This window comes from Merops nubicus, unplaced genomic scaffold (assembly GCF_000691845.1).
Source record: "Merops nubicus isolate BGI_N331 unplaced genomic scaffold, ASM69184v1 scaffold10058, whole genome shotgun sequence".
NCBI classification, from domain to species: Eukaryota; Metazoa; Chordata; class Aves; order Coraciiformes; family Meropidae; genus Merops; species Merops nubicus.
In genome coordinates, this window is record NW_008625118.1 from 21,562 (window position 1) to 42,716 (window position 21,155).

Sequence of the window (21,155 nt, forward strand, 5' to 3'; positions counted from 1 at the left end):
ATTTTCTATAAAACTATGCAAATTCAACTTCAGTCACAACTACTAATGCAACTATTAGGAACACCATTAAATATGGTTTTGGAAGGTCAGAATAAAATAAAGGAAATTAAAATTCTAGAATTTTCATTTGTTTTCGAGTAAAACAGAAGTAGATGACCAAGTCAGTCTAAGAATTAAGACATAACAAGTTTTATTACAATACTTAGCTGCAGAACTGAGTCTTGGAGGTCAACATCACACTATTGTGTATTCTGTTAATGTTAGTAGAAAAAAATCTGTTTAAAGCTAGTAAGCAAATAATACCAGTTAATAACTATAAAATATCACCCTTATATAAGTTAAAGCTTCCAGGAAATCAAACAGCAGTAGAAGGAAAAGACAAAGAAGCTGATTCATACATTGTATCTAACCCCTTAAACAGCAGTTGATAGAAGTGCAGAAAAGAATTACAGAGCACATTAAGAGTATCATAAACCAACGATGTACTAACCTGGTATGCTCTGTTTATTTGGTTAGCTGCCCAGCTGGCATATTTCATGTTATCTTTCTTCATTTTTGCACTCGCTTTTGGATTGGAAGCAATGTGGCTGGCAGACTAGGGACACAAAAATAAATACCAGTTTAACTATAAAATATATGTGCCTGAAATAAACCGAGAGCACTCAGCACCTTTGCATTCAGAGCCCCATGCACAGTGAGAGTGGAAAAAGAGGAAGTATAAACCCACTCACTGGTAATTAAGGATTAGCTACACTTTCTTAAACAATTGTTTGTTCTAATTAAAGCTAAAATAGGCTTCAGTTCAGTTGTGTACTGAGTTAGGAACGAAACCTGAACATGATCAGCTAATCCAATTTGCTTTTCCCCAAGTGAAAGTTAGGAATTAGTTTTCCCCATTCGATTCTGTTACCAGAGACAATACATAATACACCACTTGTGTGACCAAACTGCTGTTAAAAATATGGCATTTTTCTCTGTGGCATCAGAAAACACATTTTAAAAGCAGGTGAGTCTACAGATAACCTATGACCATCTTCATCTGAAAAATGACTACTTTAGAACTGAATCCATCTCAGAGATTTTCCCACTTACTTATATAAATAAAACCACTTTGTAGAGGATCATTGCTACTCCATCCCAGAACACCTTTCCAAGTGCAAAAAAGTCCTTGAATGCAAAGGACCACAGAGCCCTACTCTCACCCATCAATGAATGACCTCCAGAGATTTTAAAAAATAGCACAGAAGCAGATGCCTACATTAATACTACATTTCAAACTCAAAGAATGTTCCCTTATAGCTGTTTCCCTGGAACTACCTCCAGAAACGGAAGGGAGTGGGACTGTCAAAGAAGTAGCCTCCACAAACTCAGGAACACATTCTCTGAAGCCATGGCCACACAAATTGAATTTGTGATCTAGCACAGTGTCAGGGTCTTGAGATGTGGCATCACTCTCCCTGATTTCCTGAACTCAACTAAGTACTGACAACTTTCCTTGGCAGATAACAGCTGCAAACCTCTGCGGGGAATTTACTGGAGTTATGGGCAATCTTTGGGAGACTAGCAATGCTGGGCCTACCTGTGAAGTACAAAAGCAGCACCCACAGCAAACCCCGATCCCAAAGCCTGGAAACAGCATTACAAAGAAATCAGGACCCAAAGAGTGGATACAGAAGCAGTGCTGGTAAGCTGCACTTGCAAAAACTACCTAGTGAAATGTGACAGCAGTCAGCTGAGAAAAACTGAAGAGCTGAAACAGAGCATACGTGCACTTTTTGCGGTAATGAACTTGCATTATGCAAATCAGGATTTCTCAACTGCTTTGATCATATTAGCTCAAGATTGACAGCCAGATCATCACAGATAACAGGCTCTGGATCTACTTTACAGACTGAAAGTAACAGGCAGGATGTAAGATCTGACAGAGGACAAGCCAAGACTGGTCATAATAAACCCACAGGCCTGTTCCAGAATCAATGCAGAAGTCATTATGTATACACACCTTAAAAATCAGTTTAGGTCAATAAACGGATTTGCTACAGAACTTACTCCTAAAGAGCTAAATGACCTAAGGAACAGCAAGCAACCAGTCTTTTATCCTTCTTGAATATACAATCACCAACCCAAGAATGTCTGCAAATGAGCTAAGATGATTAGGTGCAAGTCTCTTTGAATCTCAAAGGTGATACCTAACAAGTTCTTGAGAGGAAGCTCTTATTGCCTGGTATTTACTTAGAAGCCTCAAAGTTATTCGCCTGGTACATCTATGTAAACTACCCCCTTCCAAGAGATAAAAGGGTGGCCTAGTATTAAAAAAAAAACAAAAAAAAAAAAAAAGAAAAAGAAAAAAAAAAGAAGGAATCTTTCTGGTTTTGTCCTTAAAAGGATCTGTTAAAAGATCTAATGTCTAAGACCTAAAGGGAGATCTTCAACAGAGGCCTCAGTAAATCTGGAGAAACCGAACCGTTGCTAGTACACGCTACCCATAGTTACTGTAGTCGTGGCCACATTCAAAGCAGCAGGATCACCTACTGGTAGAGCTTGGAAGGGACCTATGGAGATCACCTCGTCCACACCTCCTGCTCAAGCAGGATCACCTACAGCAGGTTGCTCGCAACAGGATCCAGGTGGGTTTGGTGTTTCTCCAGAGAAGCAGACTCGACAATGTGCCAATAATTATAATTCTTTGGAAAACATGGTCAAGAATTAAAGGTTAAGAGGACTTCAGTTAAGGAATGTTTACTGGCATAAAATTGTCCATAGTCAGTATTTTAAAACAGTGTTAATCATCTGAGAGAGATTAAGTTGAAAAAAAACAAACCACACCAAAAAAAAAAAAAAAGCGAATGCTAAAGGATTACATACATGCATAAAAACATTTTCAAAATTATAACATGGAAAAGATAATCATGCTTACCATGTAAAGTCCAAACAAAGCTCTCATATTTCTGTTGTTAAGCTTCAGTGCTTGTGCAAAATACTTTCTTGATAGCTCAAGATTTTCAAGCCCCCCTTGAGTGTATTTAACCTGTAAAAATTATAAAATCCTTAAATTTGCACATCATCCATACCTCAGGCATTCACTCTTGAAGCAAAGATATTATGAAACCACTTTATGCTTGTTTCACATATTTCAAAGCAGGTGAGTCCTACCAAAGGCCAAGTACTGGCTTGGAAGAAATCCAAGCTCTTCTCAATATATAAATTTTAAAACATTTAACTACAGGAGAAAAAAAAAAAAAAAAAAAAAAAAAACAACCCAGCATTAATTTAATTAATTTATTGCTACAGGAATAAAAAGTGATTATTTTGCACTTACACATACTTACAAGTTTGGGCCAGTCTCTTATGAAAAGTAACACAGACTTTAAATCTCAAGCTGAATTCTGCCTTCTGTAAATCCACACTGACTCTAGAGCCCTTCAGCAGAGCATAACCCCAGTACACAGAACAACAGGTTTCTTTATCTATCCAACAGCAGAAGAGCACACAAGGTTTAGAAGATTACTCCATCACTCTTTTATTAATTTTGCTTGCTATTAGAGCAAGAAAAAGAGGGATAAAGACTAGAAGACATGCTTCACAGTCTCTCTACCAGAAACCTATTTAGACTGTCAAGTTTTAATGTTAACCGGATTTTATCCACATTAATAAAACAAATTAAACCCATTCTAAATAGTTAACAGTATAGTTTAGGGAAAAACAAATATATATATTAAGAAAAAGACTGGAAATGGCTAAAAACCTTGAGTTAAAACCTCAAAGGGCTCTCTCCCCTCACTGCTCTTTCAAGCAAAATTTCCTGTGTGGATTCCAAGATCTGGCTCCACAATAACAGGTAATATATTATAACCTCCCAGGCAGCATTGTTGTGGAAAAGCTTAACTTCTCATGCACTTAATTTGAAAAGTGCATAAACACTTCAACAAGAACAGCTCATTTAACACAAATTTTTATCTTCAATAATTCCTGCCCTTACTCCCATATTTAGCTTAGCCACACTAGGTAAGAAAACACAGTTTTCTTAACATGTTCAATTCTATGCAATGCTAACGTCTCTGTGCATTTGCTTAAATCTCCTAGGGAAAAATTAAAGAAACCATTTTTATTCCATTTTCACCACTTCAGTAACAAAACAAATAGAACATGTATTCAAACGTAATTGATTTTTCTGAAAACACTTACTTCAGCATATTGCTGACAATATAAGTGGTTGTGTGGATTAGTCATCATGAGCTCCTCTAAGCAGAAGGCTGCCTTTGCATAGCTGAGGAATATGAAAAACAGTGACAAAATGAAACAGAGCATACAACACAATACAAGAAAACTTACTTTTCCCTCCACAACTTCATGTGATTCACAATTAATAAAAATAATTTGTGTTTAAATGTTTGAAACTCCAAATTATTATTTTTACATCGTTTCATGGCTGGACTTGATGATCTTAAAGGTCTTTTGCAACCTAAATGATTCTATGATTCCATAATAGTGAAAACCATACAAAATTTAATAGTCTAGGTGGAACAGGTCACGGAAAGCATTTAAAATATTTATTTCGTATTTATAAGTGCCATTTCTTATCAACAGGTGTGATGAGTAGAAACAGGCATTAGGTACTATAAGACTCAGACTACAAAATACTAACTAACTCAGACTACAAAATAGTTCTTTTTTTCTCCTACAAGAAAATTCAGCTACATGAGGATTCACAAAATGCTAGAGAGCAGAGCACATACACCATCTGTTAACCTAATCTGCTCAGTCAGCCACAAAGATAGGATCGAAAAAACACACCAAGAACAGTTCTAAAAGTCTAATAGTCCAAATCTAGGTATGAAAATTGCCTCACACTAGACCAAATGGGCAGCAACTTCTCCTTGCAAAAGAAAAGGCTAGTACTTGTTCTTTAAATGAAAGCTTTCAGACAGAATTAAGAGGCCAAGCTCAAAATGTAGGTTTGTTTAGTTATAAAAATTGTAGTTTCATAGTCTTTCAACTAACAGTGTTTCCTGCAGAATTTGCATCTTCTACAGATATGTGGTAGCACTGATGCACAGTGTTTACATGATAGGATTCCAAAATTCAGAGATGCAGTGTTTAGAATGAGTGTATTTAATATCACGGTAAAAGCAATTTAGCAATTATGAGACAATATTAAAACATATAACCTGTAAAACCTTGTTACTTAAATGTAATATATTGTGGTTTTCTCCTGTGCGCATTACGATAGTCGTGCATGCATTTCAAATATTAAATTGGAGAAAAAAGGATAGCCACTTAATTCTCCAAAAGCAGAAGCCACAGTCCTCGTAACGGAGCACAGCACTGAATGGAAAACGATATAAACCTTGGACATCTAGGTGTGTTTCTGAACTACGGTTAACAGCAGGGTGAGTTCACAAGCAAGACTAAATTTGTGACACTGACAAAACAAGCTGATTAAATGTTTCCTTTTTTTAAAAATTAACTTTTAGTTGCTTTTTAGCCAAGATCCCATTTTTTTCCCATTTACTCATAAAAATAATAATCCTAATGATGCCCATAAAAGTACAGTGAGCAAGCTCTTTTTTTTCAATGAACTGGAGAAAGTTCCACACTTTATTTTTTATTGGAATTACAGACCAAGACAAACACAAGCAAAAGCAATTTCTTTCCCGGGTTTTATTACACAATCTTGTAACAAAGATTATAGCAAAAACCCCCAAACAACCAGTAATGGAATAAGTACGTCTACACCACTCTATCACTCACATTTGTACCGACAGACTTGACAACCTTAAATTTGTTTCTAACCTTCTTTTTTTTTTAAAAGAAAGCTATTTTCTTGGAAAAGTGGCTGGGGATTTTCCCAAACCAAACAGAAATCTGGATATCGAAATTCTAGATTATTCCTTATGTCAGCATTTGAAAGAGTTTAGTAATTATTTTTTTGAGAATGGGGTGGAACAAGAGGTGGTGGGGGAACAATTTTTTCATCACAGTGAGAATGACTATTTCTTCCTTGAGAATTTGATTCTTTTACCACTCTCTAGAAAGGAAGGAAGGAAACAATGTGATATAATTCAAGCTGAGCTGAAGAACTAAAGAAGGGGGTGAAAAAAAAAGATAGGCCTTTGGCTGGAGGTCAGAATTAATGCTGTGATATTAGAAAACTTGCACTAAGGCTTTGAGCTAATCCTTTCACACTGGGATTTCCTCCTGTCACTACAGCAATAAAAAAAAAGCTAACAAAAACATTAAATATCCAATAAGCAAGTTACTACAACATTCAGCATTCTTGATTGCACTGGGTTTTATACCCAGGCGACCAGATGCCTGTAAGTTCTGGCTTCATGTTTTGTTTTATTTTTTTTTCAAGGTTACTAAAAGTTCTCGCAGATGTAGGCTAAAAGAAAATCAGAGTATCATTTGCTGTGATCAATTGATTTTAAAAGTAAAGAATTTAAAATCTATAACTAGTAAAAACATCGCTTGAAAGAAGATTTCTGGGAAATAATTGCTGTGCCCAGCTAAACTCAAAGCACTTCTTTTAAAATTAGATTTTTAAAAAATGACTGAAACACACAGGTCATTAAGTAAACTACGTCGGTTTTAAAATCAAATGCCTTGTTAGAGCATTTGGTAGTCAAATAAGGTTGGTAATTATTTCCTGTTGATGCTTGCTTTATTGGAAATGAGATGACATACTTTCTAACACTACTTCAAAAAAGTCTCTGAGGTCTTTGACTTACATAGAGTGGGTTCCAATTTAACAGCTTTTATGTGGACTTAGCAAACAACTTACTCATGTTCATTGATGTAAAGTTCTGCAAGTTCATGCCAAGCTTCTTGGTCCCCAACAAATCTGTATAGGGAAGGCAAGAGAGGAGAAAGGGAAAAAAGAAAGAATGTGGAAGGGATTCTGTAAATGGCCAGCATGGAAGCAAAAGCGTAAATCAAATGCAAATTCCATTTTAATTAAAAAGATTTATCAGCATAGCAAAACACAATCTGTATTCTTGTAAGACACTCACTGTTCCAGATACTCATTCAGCTCTCGGATGGCCTCAAGATTTTTCCCCTGGGCTTTTCGAATGGCAATCTTACGCTTTCTTGCTGCCTATGGGTTGACATTAATAAAGGATTAGGGTCTCATAATTCCCTGGGTTTTTGTAAAGAAAGCAATTTGACTGTGCAAATTATTGTCTCAATACCAGTGGAATTCCACTGCAGAGCTACTGCTAGGCTGAAGTTTATAAACATACCCTATGACACCCCACTGAGAGACTGAAAACCTCTTCTTACAATCACATTATGTATGCTTTTCTTTGGAGGCACAAACTGTATGCATTATTTCATTCAAATAAGTGACTGTCCAGATTCTGATAATTACAAAACAGCAGGGGATGCTAATCTTCAGCCATTCCAAAGACCCCCATCTTGTCATTCACAAGATCCATGGCTATAGAGGAGAGATGGTGACTGAGTCTCAGAGAATTCCATAGATGCATCTTGGCTGCCACTGTATAAATGCAGCTTTCAGCCATTTTTAAAGATTCTTGTTGGAGTGCTGAATGCCATCTTTAATTAATGTTGAATAACACCAATTGCATAAACTAGTTTCTCATCATTCTTGGAGCACAAAGTAGGCTCTCCAGTGTAAAGAGAATATAAAATAGCCACTTCAATGGCAAACAAAGCAGTACTTCAATATGTGGGTGGAAAATGTATTGCAGCACAAACAATATAAAACCAAGTTATAAGTATTTATAATATATTCAGATTTCGAACTTCATAAAAATTGCCACAGAAGACACAGTATTTTAATAGTTGATTATTCTGTACTTCAATCCAGTATTCCAGTTTCTGAGGTATGTTGGTTACAATTCTCTAAAAGCAGTTTTCAGACCTCCAGGAGTTATGTATTGAGACACACTTGAGGCGTAACTCAAAACAATGGACAAGTTCCTAGCAGTCTGGCAGTTTGGGCCAAACAGCTCTATACCTCAGCCAGCCTTTAAGCCATCAGACCGAGAATTTGACAGAATGAAAGTAAGCCCAAATTCCCGTGTAACACATCTTAAAGAATGAACACCATCAACCTCCTGCCTTGCCTATAACCCCTGTTCTCCTGGGTGATCACAACTGCTGTAGTCAGACATGAGAAGACAGTCTGGTGTGCATCATGTGTCTGTGTGTACATTCACACTGATACACCATTTCTCCATGAGATAAAAAATAAAAAAAACCCCACACTTTCCCAGTAACAAAATCCCACTGCTTATTCCCTTCCATGCTCTCGTTCCATGTCATACCTTATAAAGAGGTTATACAGTTAGGTATAACGTTATAGAAGCCTTGACAGCACAGGAACAGACAACTCCAACAAACCTTAAATCATTTTAATCTTTGGATTTAAGATACCTCTGAACTCAGTCTGTTTCTTCATGATGTACCTTCCTACGGTCACAGTCAACATATACCCTGAAGAAGCTTTTGTATTTTTACTGTATTTTAAACATAACTATTCTCTTAAGTATCTTATTTTGGATCATCATTTGAACAAATTGCTTCCAGAAGAAAAGGAGTGTAGCATCTAAGTAAACTAGTTCAACCTACCAAAACTGCACAGCTAGAAATACTTTTAACACTAACTGTAGGTTTATTCTTTCCTTCGAGTTCATCCCCTTCACGTCCCTCACAAACACGTATTTGATGAATTTTCAGTGACAATTACTCAAGTGAGGAAGAAATATTTCCCCCATCTGCCTAAACACAAGGCACAGGCAGAAAGAAAATTCATCCGAACAATCAGGAGACAAATTTGGACCCACATAGTGTGGTGTGTTTACCCACAGTCATTTTGTTTTCCACTGCTTCTTTGTCAAACTGCAACCTGTGAAGTTACATTCATCATTCTGCTTTTACTGAGAGAAGTTTGGCTAAAAGCCCTAGCTGACTCTGGAAATTGTAACCGCTGACTACATTTATCACTCTAACAATAACAGACATGGTTTATTTTATTACTGAGTTTTTAAAGTAAAGATAACTGTAATTAAAATTATGTTTTCAAAATATAAAAAGGTTACTCTCACATGCTTATCATATTGCTACTATCACCAATGAAAAAAACAAAACCAAAGAAAACCCCAAAGCCATTGTCCTCTATCACATTTTATGAGGGGGTGCAGGGCAGCACCCTCACTGTGGTGGGAACACCAGGGCAGTGTTGAACGTGCTACCCAAGGCTGATGCTACACACAGCCCAGTGACCTGCCCACCCCCCCTGAAACGTGACAGAAGGGACAGTGAGGACAACAGCACACGCAGCCAAAGGCCTGTATCACGCCATTACAGCTCCTACAGACAGTTCTCCTGCAGGTAACAGACCATCTACTTTAAAATTTAGCTTCTGAATTAAAAATTTACTTGTTATTTTCAACATTGAAGGCAAAAACAAGAGACTGATCAAAACTAAACTGCCTGAGGACTGAAATAATCTGTTTAATATATAAAATCAATCAATGCATCTGACAACTTAATTTGCAATGGTAAAGAGAAATAGTCTACAGAAGCCACCCTCCTTTTTAGTTTCTGATGACACTTCCTCAATTGCATGCAAGTCAGTGCCCTAAAAGAGCTTGGAAACAGATTTTCTCCATGGCTGCTTTATTTCTTAACCACAGCACTCCCAAGTAACGTAAATCACTGGAACCTTGAGACATTAATTCATTAAAAACTACAACTATTTCTAGTCACAAATGTAAATGGATTTTTACCTACAACAAGCATGTCATCTAATGCAATCAAATAATGAGAATAAAAGGATTAGACAGAATTAACATATTCTGAGGGTAGCACTTAGGACTTAAATGAATTACATATACGTTTTATGGAATTTATCTGCTTATAAACCACACGAAATCCCACAAGAGTTCTTCAAAAATACACTTTTGTGTTTTCATTTGAGGAAAAACAGTATTAGAAACTTCATTTTTTTATCCTGCTTCGTTATCACTAAAAATAAAGCAGTATCTGGGCTTGCAGTCTGCACTATCTTCACCCTCAAATAAACCTTCAAAAATGCTGGGATAAGTTTATTTGCAGACAACGATTAGTTTACAAAAAAGAGGCTCAGCCACTCAAAACAGTGCTGACATTGAGGATGAACAAGATGTTGTATAGTAGCACAGAATTTCTCAAAGTCCCTTTAAAATCGCTGGGAAGAAATCAATGAAGATGCAGGGTTTTAAAAGCAATTATTAACCTTTTTTTCCATTACATAAATAAAACTATAACACAAATATTCTGAACACATTGTCAAGAGACATCTATATAAGTGTTCAGTAGATCTGAAGTACTGAGCTCAGTGATTCCTAGGAGTGATAAGCCAGGCTAAGAAATAAAGACATGAAAACAAACTGCTATTGCTTTTATCTGTATTCACAGACCGCTCTCCCATTGGAATTTCTAGTTCTCTGAATCATAAAGACTCTTTTCTTTTTTAAAATAAACCCTGAAATTCAACGACTCCAGTAGCTGAGGCTTTAAGAAAACCAAGTACTAAAAGGCCTGCACTAAACCTAAGACATGGGTCATTCTCTATGCTGTGAACTACTAGTTCTTACTCGGATTTACACAGTCCCTGGGCCCCTGCCGAGCTCCCTGTGTGCACCGGCTTCCTCCCCAGGGAGCTGGGGCTCACACTCAGCATGTTTACCAAGCATCCTGAGGAAAGCACCATAACTAATGACAATTTACACACAGCGTTCATTTTCCTTTATTTCCATCAAATTAAACAAAATGTTTTACTGCGGAGAACCACTGCCAACACTAATAACCGCTTTACCAGTCAAAAAAATAGTTATTTGATAAAGAAAGCCAGCCTCTCACCAATTCTATAGAAGCTTTACCTAGTATTTATTTCATATATCTGATTTATTACCTGCCTTAGTATCAGCTGGTACAAGAAACCCCACCAATTTCACGTTTTATTATGTTTTGGGCCTTTTTTTTTAGTAAAAATCTCACATTTTAAAATATAAGCTCATGTTTAGGGGACCTGTTGCAACATAAAAAAAAACCTGCAAAATGCAGAGTAAATCTGTTCAATCATGAATTTCAGGGGGACTAAGAATATTCATGAAACACTTATTTCTAACTACAAGATTTGAGATTATTTTGCAAACTATCACTAAAATAGTAACAATTATGTTAATAAAGATTAAAAAATAACATTAAAGAATTATATTTCAATTATCTGCATCACAACAGTACCATTCTTAAGAGCAAGCCCGATACAAAAATGACCACAGTCTCACTTCTGCTTCCACCTTAAATTGAAAGGAAATGAAAACTTTCAGTGCTGCAACAAGATCTTCAGTGTTTAACCATGCAGACAGAATGTGTGACATGGAATTCCCCCTATCAGTTTTCCAAAGTTTAAAACAAAATGCTAGAATGGTTATTAGCTGATTCTGTAAATCCAAGACTCTTAATAGGAAGATACATGTCATCTTAAAGAAACATATTGTAATCAGTATCATATGGATTAAGGTACTTCAGGATGCCACGTATTTATTAAACAATGAACCATTCTAAGCTCTTTCTTTTAAATACTAATAATCCTCAATCTGGCACAAGAACTAATCCACCATTTGTCGTGACGCCTAAATAGACTCAAAGTGAAATGAGGAGTTGAACATTTATGAACTTCTGCATTTGATTAGTAAAACATACCAAGAGAGTCTAAGATTGTTCTAAATTTCATGGTTGCAAAGGAAGTATTAGTAGAATTTTTGGGTACTGGTACCTCTAAGAAAGGAACAATTTCACATATATAACTGCCACAGCGTTAGGTAAATTATATTTTTCATCTGAAAAAGGAACTTCAATTTTTTAAATTTGTTTTTATCAAGGACTTAACATTGTAGAAAATGTGCATTTGGTCTAAGAGTTTGATACATTAAAATAATCTTTGAATTGCAATATGTAAATCAAACCAGAAGTATAGACAACTAGAATAAAAATAAAGGGAAGGAATTGCACAGACGTCAAAAAATACCACCTAATCCGAATATAACCCCAATAACCAACACACTTAGAGTTTTGTCAAAGTTAACCATGGAAGACAGTTAAATCAGGCTAAATCTTGCAAATCAATCTATGCAGGCACGGAACTGCTGAGTTTAATCTGGTCCTTTAAGGATAACATCAAAGCATAAGTAGCAATGGTGAACATAACTTTTTACAGCATTCTAGAGGGAATCCAGAAAACGACAGCCCATAAAGTCTAACACCAGCACACAGCAAATTGGCAGAAGCTATAAAGGCTAAAACGCTGAAGCCTGTGATTAGAAAACATGGACAATGTTACATACCAAAAAAGAGTAATAACAGCTTACACAGAGGAAAGTAAGACTTCCCTGATCTACTGGAGTTCTTTGAAGGTGTCACTAAAATCGTGGATGAACAATGATCCATTTCAAAGTCAACTTTGAATTAAAAATTAATTTCAACAAGATCTCTCACTTCGAAGCTGAAAGCTCTGAAGGAAACTTCACACAGGAAACACAGTGTAAGAGGAAGGTATTCACATGGGTAAAGAAATTAGTCAAAAGACACCAAATAGAAGGGAAAAGAGATCTTGTCTACAAGTGAGGTCTCTGCACTAAGAATCACAGAGTTGCCTGTACTGAAAACTACTGCTCACCATCTTAATAAGTGATCTAACAAGGGAATTATCTGTGATGTGATAAAGTTAATTGGTGATAATGAGTTATGCAAGTACAAAGAGCAAAAGTAAACTCCAAAGAATAGCATTCACAACAGCAAACGTCAGAATGATAAAAGCAGCCACTGAAATTAAATCTAGACTAAGGGTAAAAATACTAATTTAATGTACACAGAAAGACTGCCTGAATTTGCCCAGGTAGGAAGGAGATGCTGGAGTTGCAACAAACAGCTCTATAATACACCAGTCCAGTGTTCAGAAGATGTCTTAAAAAATCCCCCAAAACAAAACCTACAACACCTTGATACTGGAATTATTAGTTAAGAACACATAACACATCACTGGCATAATTTTGCCATTGTGTAATTTCATAAAGCTCTTGTAATTCAAACATTGACTGCAGCTCTGCCCTCTCCTTCCTCAGCCAAATATAGGAAAAAAACATGAGAAAGGACACTCAGAGCAGCAGGGTTTCAGGGCACAGAACAGCAACCAGAAATGCTGGACAGATTTAGACTTCTCAGTTTCTTCTTCAGAGGGAAGACAAAATCCCTAAAATCATGAGCGTGAATAAAGTAAGAGAAAACAACCGTGACTTTAATAGACAAACTAGGGATATTAATCAAAATTGCTAGACTGAAGGTTTGGGGAAAGAAAAAAAAAAAAGATACATTTGCCCAAACCATGAATAAATTATGAAATTTCATTTCTGAATGATGTTGTAGAAACACACACAGCAAATAGACAAGTTCAAAAAGCCTTTTAAAAAAGAAAAAAAATCAACCTGGAAATTTTATGAAAAACTATTAGAAACAGTTACCACTTCTGACACAGGAAAACTGTAACATGAAGATTAAAAGAAGCTGGCAGAACAGACTAGAGCATACTGTGATTATCCTGTTCTTATACACTTCTCCCTGTAGCTCCTATTGGTCACTGGCCAGAAACAGGACAAGTAAAATGGACTTTTGGCACAACTCCAGTCTAGCTGTTCTTACGTTCTCAAACACTTATTTTCAAGGGACAAAATCTCCATCGACGTTTAAAAATTGCTGCATTCACAAAAGTAAAACATGGGAAAAATGTTGGAATGCACTCTGCTCTCTCACTTCACCTGTCATTATTGAACAAGAAATAAAAAAGAAACCTTGCAAAGGTAAATTATGTTCTCACTGTCAAAAGAAAAATTTTTTTTAGGCTCCATGTAGTACATCCCCAGCTTAGCCATCAGTCCTTGGGGACTATCTGAAACAGCAGCTGCAGCTCTTCACACCTCTCACCAAGTCCATCCTGCATCAGTCACAGAGCCAAACTGTCTTTTTCCATTCTACTATACATACTTAAGTTTAGGACAAGTTGGGCCTTTCCTGGTAGTGCTAGCAATATATTTAATGAAGCATAGAGACATTGCCTCAGAAAATTCCTCCTTAGTAGATAGTTCAGTTGGTGAGCAGTTTCCCTTTTTGCAACTTAAAGCACCCTGTAGATAAATGTACAAAACTGCAAGAACTTCACAGGAGGTCTCTGTTCAAAATGAACATGCAGCTACTGCAGGAGTTTTAAAGCATTATCGCTTTTCAAATGACAAATAGATATCCAGTGCTCAGACGTAGCACTCATTATTCTCAGTTTATGTTGTAGAGATGAGGAATTGAGGGAACAAAAATTACCTATGCAGTAAAGATGGTAGTAATGCATAATGATAGAAAGAGTTGTCAGGAAGAACGAACTCAGATATTCATGATATAAAATTGCTGCCTGATTACATGACACTCAGTATCAGATTTTGTTCTGAATCTTTCTAGTATCTGGATTCCCACATGTTCTTCAACCCCCTCCTGTGCCTCTCCTGAAACATGCCCAGCTTGGCTCGAACAAGAATCTCAACAGCGTGGAAAAGCCTAACTTCAAATGACCATACATACATGCTTGTTCCTGTCCACTCCCATCAACAACAGAGTTGTTATGGAAGTATTTTATGAAACCTGAAAGACAACAGCTTCACCCAGAACACCACCTTGTTCTTAAAAATATAATTTTTAATTCTTCAGTCACATAATTATATTACTAGACCCATGAAGTTAATAAGATTATCCACATGCTAAGCTAAGTAAGCATATACAGCGTCTTGGCATATTAGAAGCTTAGCTGAAAAAGCAGCAAGAAAGACAGCAAAAGAATTACTCCAATAGAGACAGCAGATTTTATGTGGATTAGAATTAAGGCAGAACTTTGTGCCTTATCTCACTTTCCCCTGGTGCTGACCAAGCACTCCGCAGTCTTCTTGATGGTTGAGTTGAACAACCAGGAGGAACTGCAGATGGACTAGCATGACAGTGGAGCAGGTAAGACACCAACCTAAGTCTTGAACACGTGAACATAGGGCTGGATTAACAAAAAAATTTGCCTCTCTAATTAAAATAGATGGGTCCACATTCATTTGCTCCCCAAAAGCAGAATCTTTGTCAGGGTAAAATGATGCAAAAAGGAATTCTACTTAATCTGATGCAGACATGTACACCTAGTTTAAAAATTCCTCATTTAATATTCATTACGGAATTAAAATCAATAGCAAAACCAGAGAGCTAACTGCCTGCTTAGGAACCAAGTCCTAAATAATTTTGCAGAGCTGGGCTTGCATCTGCTCTCCATATGTAATGTGTCAGTACTATTTCATCTCGCATGGCTGCTGTGGGACAAATGAGAGGAAAAAAATATTCAAGATGCTACTTTCACTCATAAGGTTGTTATGGACAAGCCCCATTCCCAGAAATGATGACTTACATATCAAACAGAAAATACAGATCTATCAATTCCATGCAAATCTGCTACTGAATTTATACATAAGCAATCCATCCAAAACGTAAATCTTAATGTAGTAACCAGACCACTAATAGAGACACTGAGAACACTGTGAAGATCTTGCAATTTAAAAACACCTAGAGTTTGAACGTGGCGTTACACTTCATATTGCAATATTATATCAAAGTTTAGCCATTTTGTTAGCTGAATTTACAGAAGGTACTGCTAAACAGTGACTACTGGGCTCAAAAGACTACCAGCCATTTTAAGGGCAGGTATATTCTGGCAATTTTTAAGTAGCATGCTCGAGCATTTAGCCTTATCTGCAGAAGGTATGAAGTGTATCTGGGTTTTCTTTAATGAAAGAACAGAAATTCCATCTTTCAGAACCACAAGTTTGGTTACTTGCAGCATTCAAATGCCATGTACCTTCATTATTAGAGCTAGAACAGTTACTGATAGAACTAATTAATACACATCAGGTCCTACAGGGAGTGACAGACATTTCACCAGCAGGTCTCAAAGCTATTTACTAGCAGCAGAAAACACACCAGTAGGTCTCAAAGCTACCTACTGGCAGCAGAAAATACAGTGCCTCAAGGCAAAATGTGAATTTTATAATATTTTTTTAAGGGGAAAAAAAGTGCACCTAAGACTTAAATGTTAATATAAATGCCTCTGTTCTGATGTCCTACCCACTCTTCAGGCCATGGGTTCGCCTACATCTCACCTGATTTCTCCTGTTAAATAACTACTTAATCTTCTATTACCTGTCTCTCTCCTCTCTGTCGGTCCGCACAGTTCTGCTTCCTTCTCTTTTTACACAGTTCCTTCTGGATGTTTTTTTCCTTCTCCTGCTCATCCCTTGGGTGCAACTCAAAAGAAAGGAATCCCCCTGCTTTCTGCCCCTTCCCCACAGCCTTACAGCCATGAGGAGAAACTGCAAGAAAGTCCTGCTTAGTCTCTGTGGCCTAAGATAGATAATACTCAATACAAAAAAAACAGATTTTAAGAAGATGTATTTGATAAAAATTCCAACAGTCTGTACTGAGATCATGAAGCAAAGATATTCAAATGCCCGTAACTTAGCCAGTTTGGGTGTTTTTTTCACAGTATAATAAAAGCTGCATTCTACCAAGAGCTCTTTTCCTGTTAGTATCCCTCCAAAGCCGGGCAAGGATGAGGATTTCTTACTGAAATACATAAACAGCAAAAACAAACAAAAAAGAACTTGCTACAAACGCTGCTAAAAAATACCCAATGTTGCCCTTATTTTGTTCTGTGAAACAGACTAAGCCTTTTATCTGGAGATCTACAAACAACTGGGGCACTGTTTTGCACCAGTATGAAGATTTTAAGTTTAATACTACATAAAAAAAGCCCCTACAATGGAAATTATGCCGTTTTAATAAGAGAGTAATCTGCCAGCTATAGCTCTAATAAACCTTCACATCCACCAAAATGGACAAGAATGGAAAACATAACCATTCTTACCCTATGAAAATGCACACAAGTTGTGCTTCTCTAAGGACTCACATTTCGTTCAGTGAACTCTTTGGAGAAGGGACAGGCTCTTACTCAACACCTACATGCTTTGAAAAATCATAGAATCATAAAATCGTTCTGGTTAGAAAAGAACTTTAAGATGATCAAGTCCAACTGTTATCCCAGCATTGCCAAGTCACCACTAAACCATGTCCCCAAGCACCTCATCTTCACATCTTTAAACTCCAGGGATGGTGACTCAGCCGCTTCCCTGAGCAGCCCGTTCCAGGGCTTCTCAACCCTTCCGGGAATAAATTTTTTCTAATATCCAACCTAAACCTCCCCTGGTGCAACTTGAGGCTACTTCCTCTTGTCCTATAACTTGCTATTTGGGAGAACAGCGCTCACCAGTGCTGAGTACAGGGGGATGAGATCACTTCCTTAGTGCTGCTGGCCACACTAGTGCTAATACAAGCCAGGATGCCGTTGGCTTTCTTGGCAACCTGGGCACACTGTTGGCTCATATTCAACCAACTACCAACCAACACCGCCAAGGCAGCTTTCCAGCCACTCTTCCCCAAGCCTGTAGTTTTGCATGGGGTTGTTGTGGCTCATGTGCAGGACCCAGAACTTGGCCTTGGTGAATCGCAAACCATTGGCCTCAGCCCATCAATCCAGCCTCCCTACCTGCAAGCAGACTGACACACCTGCCTAAATTGATGTCATCTGCAAACTTACTGAGGGTGCCCTCAGTCCCTCTCCAGATCACTGATGTATTAAACGGGAGTAGGCCCAACACTGACCCCTAGGGAACATCATTTGTGATGGGCCACCAACTGGGTTTAACTCCAGGCACCACCACTCCGTGGGCCAGGCCATTCAGTGAATTTTTGTACCCAGTGAAGCATACACCCATCCAAGCCACAAGCAGCCAGTTCCTCCAGGAGGATGCTGTGGGAAACCGCCTCAATGGCTTTACTAAAGTCCATGTAAACGACATATACAGCCTTTCCCTCATCCCATAAGCCCTGTTATAGGAGATGAGGTTCATCAAGCAAGACCTGTCTTTCATAAATCCATGCTGACTGGGCCTGATCAACTGGAGGCCCTCACGATGACACTCCAAGATGATCTGCTCCATAACCTTCTCCAGCACCAAAGTCAGACTGACGGGCCTTTAGCTCCTTGGATCCTCCTTCCAGGCCTTCTTGTAGATGGGTGCCACATTGGCTAACCTCCAGTCCTCTGGAACCTCTCCAATTAGCCAGGGTTGCTGGTAAATGAAAGTGGCTTGGCGAGCACTTCTGCCAGCAACCCCAGTACCCTTGGGAAGGATCCCATCTGGCCCCACGGACTTGTCCAAGTGATGCAGTAGGTCACTGACCACTTCCCCTTGGATTACAGGGGCTTCATGCTGTTACTCATCCCTGTCATCCAGCGCAGGGGACTAGGTATCTCAAGAACAACTGGTCTTACTATTAATGTCTGAGGCAAAGAAGGCATTAAGCAGCCATTTCCTCATCCTTGGTAATTATAGTTCCCCTCACATCCAATAAAGGATGGGAGAGTCTCCTTAGTCCTCCTTTTCCTGTTAATGTATTTATAGGAACAATTTTTACTACCTTTTACAGCAGTAGCCAGATTAAGTTCTAGTTGGGCTTTGGCCTTTCTATTTTCTCCCTACAAAACAAAATCTTTGTAGCCTTCCTGAGTGACCTGCCTCTTCCTGCAAAGGTCATAGACTTTCTGTTTCTTCCTGAGCTCCAGCAGCTCTCTGTCCAGCCAGGCCAGCCTTCTGCCCCACTGGGGGCACCTTATGGCACACCAGGACAGCCTGCTCCTGTGCCTTAGAGATTTCCCTCTTGAGGAGTATCCACCCTTCCTGGATTCCTTTGCCCTTCAGGACTCCCTCTGCAGGGACTCTATCAACTAGTCTAAAGAGGCCAAAGTCTTGCCTCCAGAATTTCAAATGTCAGTTCTGCTGACCCCCTTTCCTTACTTCTCTAAGAACTGACAAGTCTTATCATTTCATGATAGGAAATGCTATGCACAAGACAGCCTCCAACCATCACACTGTCCACAAGTGCTTCTCTGTCTGTGAACAAGTCTAGCAGGGAGCCTTTCCTAATTGTCTCTCTCACCAGCTGTGTCAGGAAATTTTCTTCCACACACCACAGGAACCTCTGGGACTGTTTCCTCTCTGCTGTATTGTATTGTATTTTGAGCAGACATCTGGTAAACTGAAGTCCCCCACGAGAACAAGTGGTAGTGATTGTGAGACTTCTCCCAGCTGCTTAGAGAGTAACTCATCTGCTTCTTGATTCTGGTTGGGCAGTCTATAAAAGACTCCCACCACATCTGCCTTGTTGGCCTTCCCCTTGATTCTTATCCATAGACGCTCAACCTCATCATCACCATCACTATGCTTCAGACCATCCAAACACCCTCCAGCACAGAGGGCTACCCCACCGCCTCTCCTGCCCTGCCTGTCCCTTCTGAAGAGTTCACAGCCATCCAGTGCAGCACTCCAGCTGTGAGAATCATCCCACCTTTTTTTCTGTGATGGCAACTATGTCATAGTTTTCCTGCTATACAATGAAATGAAATATCATCTTTAAAGTGGCATTAACATTGGCCCACTGTTAAATGAGTCATCTTTTTCAGCAAGTAAGCTCATAGTGAGATAAAACATTGAGATGATCACCTTTTAAAGAGTACTTTAAATTCTAGCCTAAGAAATTAAATAAAGTATTTACTGTTCTCTTGATTTCAGAGTTCTGCATGCAACAAAACCTCATCCAAAAACGTAAATGTCCATCACATAATTCAAGTTCAAGGTTCACTTTGTATAGTGGAAAAGTCTGCTAGGTGTCTATGTTTAAAAAAAAAAAACAAAACAAAAACAAACCAAAAACACACACAAAACCCCCAGACTTTTTCCATGGTTCAGTTTGAAATTGTCAGTTTATGCAAAGTATGATTTTTACATGATGCGTGTCAACAAATGTCTGCTTCACTTACAGGACTTGCCAGAATGTTTAATGTGTATAAGCAACTCCATGTGTTAGCAAACCAGAAGAAATTGCTATAATGCAAGGTGTGTGCCAAGACAGCTCAGCAACAGTTTCTTTTTCAAAATCTCAAACTATTATTTTCCTACAGCAGCCACATGCGTGCATGGAAATAATTAACAGGTAAAAGACACAAAGAAATCGGCACATGACAATTTATTGAAACTTTCTATGTAACCTTCCCTCTCCACATACAAGGCTTAGCCAATCTGCTCTAGTTACACAGCAAAGAACTTTTCCTTTACATTTAACACTCAACTTCTGTTCTCAGATCTAAAGAAATCCAACAGATCATGCAGCTGTTCTAATATCTACATCTCATGCTTCTAAATATTACCATTTTATGGATATTTATAATTTTGTTAAGGAGGAAATCCAAGCTAGGCCATAGACACGCATAATACTTATTTAACTCTATCATTTGGTTCTGTAAAACTATCCAGCAAACCATTCAGATGATGTTAGCCATGTTGAGACAGCTGAGGAGTACAACTGCCAGAAGTGCACACTTCAAAGACCTGTGGTCCACAGAAGTCATTGTGATAGGATACTCCATTTTCCCCTGGATTCAACAAAATGTCATAAACCATGAACCTACGTGATCTGTTCTTATGGCTTCACTGTAGATAGATTCCATCTTGTTTTAACAGGACTCTGAAGATTTAAGTGTCTCCCAAACTCTTAGGCTCATACACTGATAAAACCCATCAACATTTACTGCGCACAGCTATCCACCTCATGCTCCAACTTCTACTCAAAACCATTACAGACTTTCAGTGGTGTTGTGGTTTAAGCCCACCCAGCCACCAACAGAGCACAACGGAGCTGCTCCCTCCCTTCTGCCTCCCTCCAGTGGGACATGGAGGACAAAATACAACAAAAGGTCAGGGGCAATGCCCCTACTTGACGCAACAAAATCAATTTAATTTAAACAACAAAACCACCATCAACTTACCAATCAAATCGGAGTAGGATAATGAGAAATACAACTTGACCTTAAAAGCACCTTCCCCTCACCCCTCCCTTCTTCCCAGGCTCAGCTCTGCTCCCAGTTCTCTACATCCCACCACCTAGCAGTGCAGAGG

General features: G+C 38.3%; 1 protein-coding gene across 1 annotated transcript in view; it reads right to left on the minus strand.

The window, feature by feature from the left end:
• EMC2 (ER membrane protein complex subunit 2) overlaps window positions 1–21,155 on the minus strand; it is a 44,433-nt gene that overhangs the window by 6,039 nt on the left and 17,239 nt on the right. The window contains exons 6-10 of the mRNA XM_008945571.1: window positions 7,014–7,099; window positions 6,785–6,844; window positions 4,186–4,267; window positions 2,918–3,028; window positions 491–595 (exon numbers count right to left, since the gene is read on the minus strand). Of these exons, the coding sequence (XP_008943819.1) occupies window positions 491–595; window positions 2,918–3,028; window positions 4,186–4,267; window positions 6,785–6,844; window positions 7,014–7,099 (444 nt within the window). The remainder of the gene's footprint in view (window positions 1–490; window positions 596–2,917; window positions 3,029–4,185; window positions 4,268–6,784; window positions 6,845–7,013; window positions 7,100–21,155) is intronic.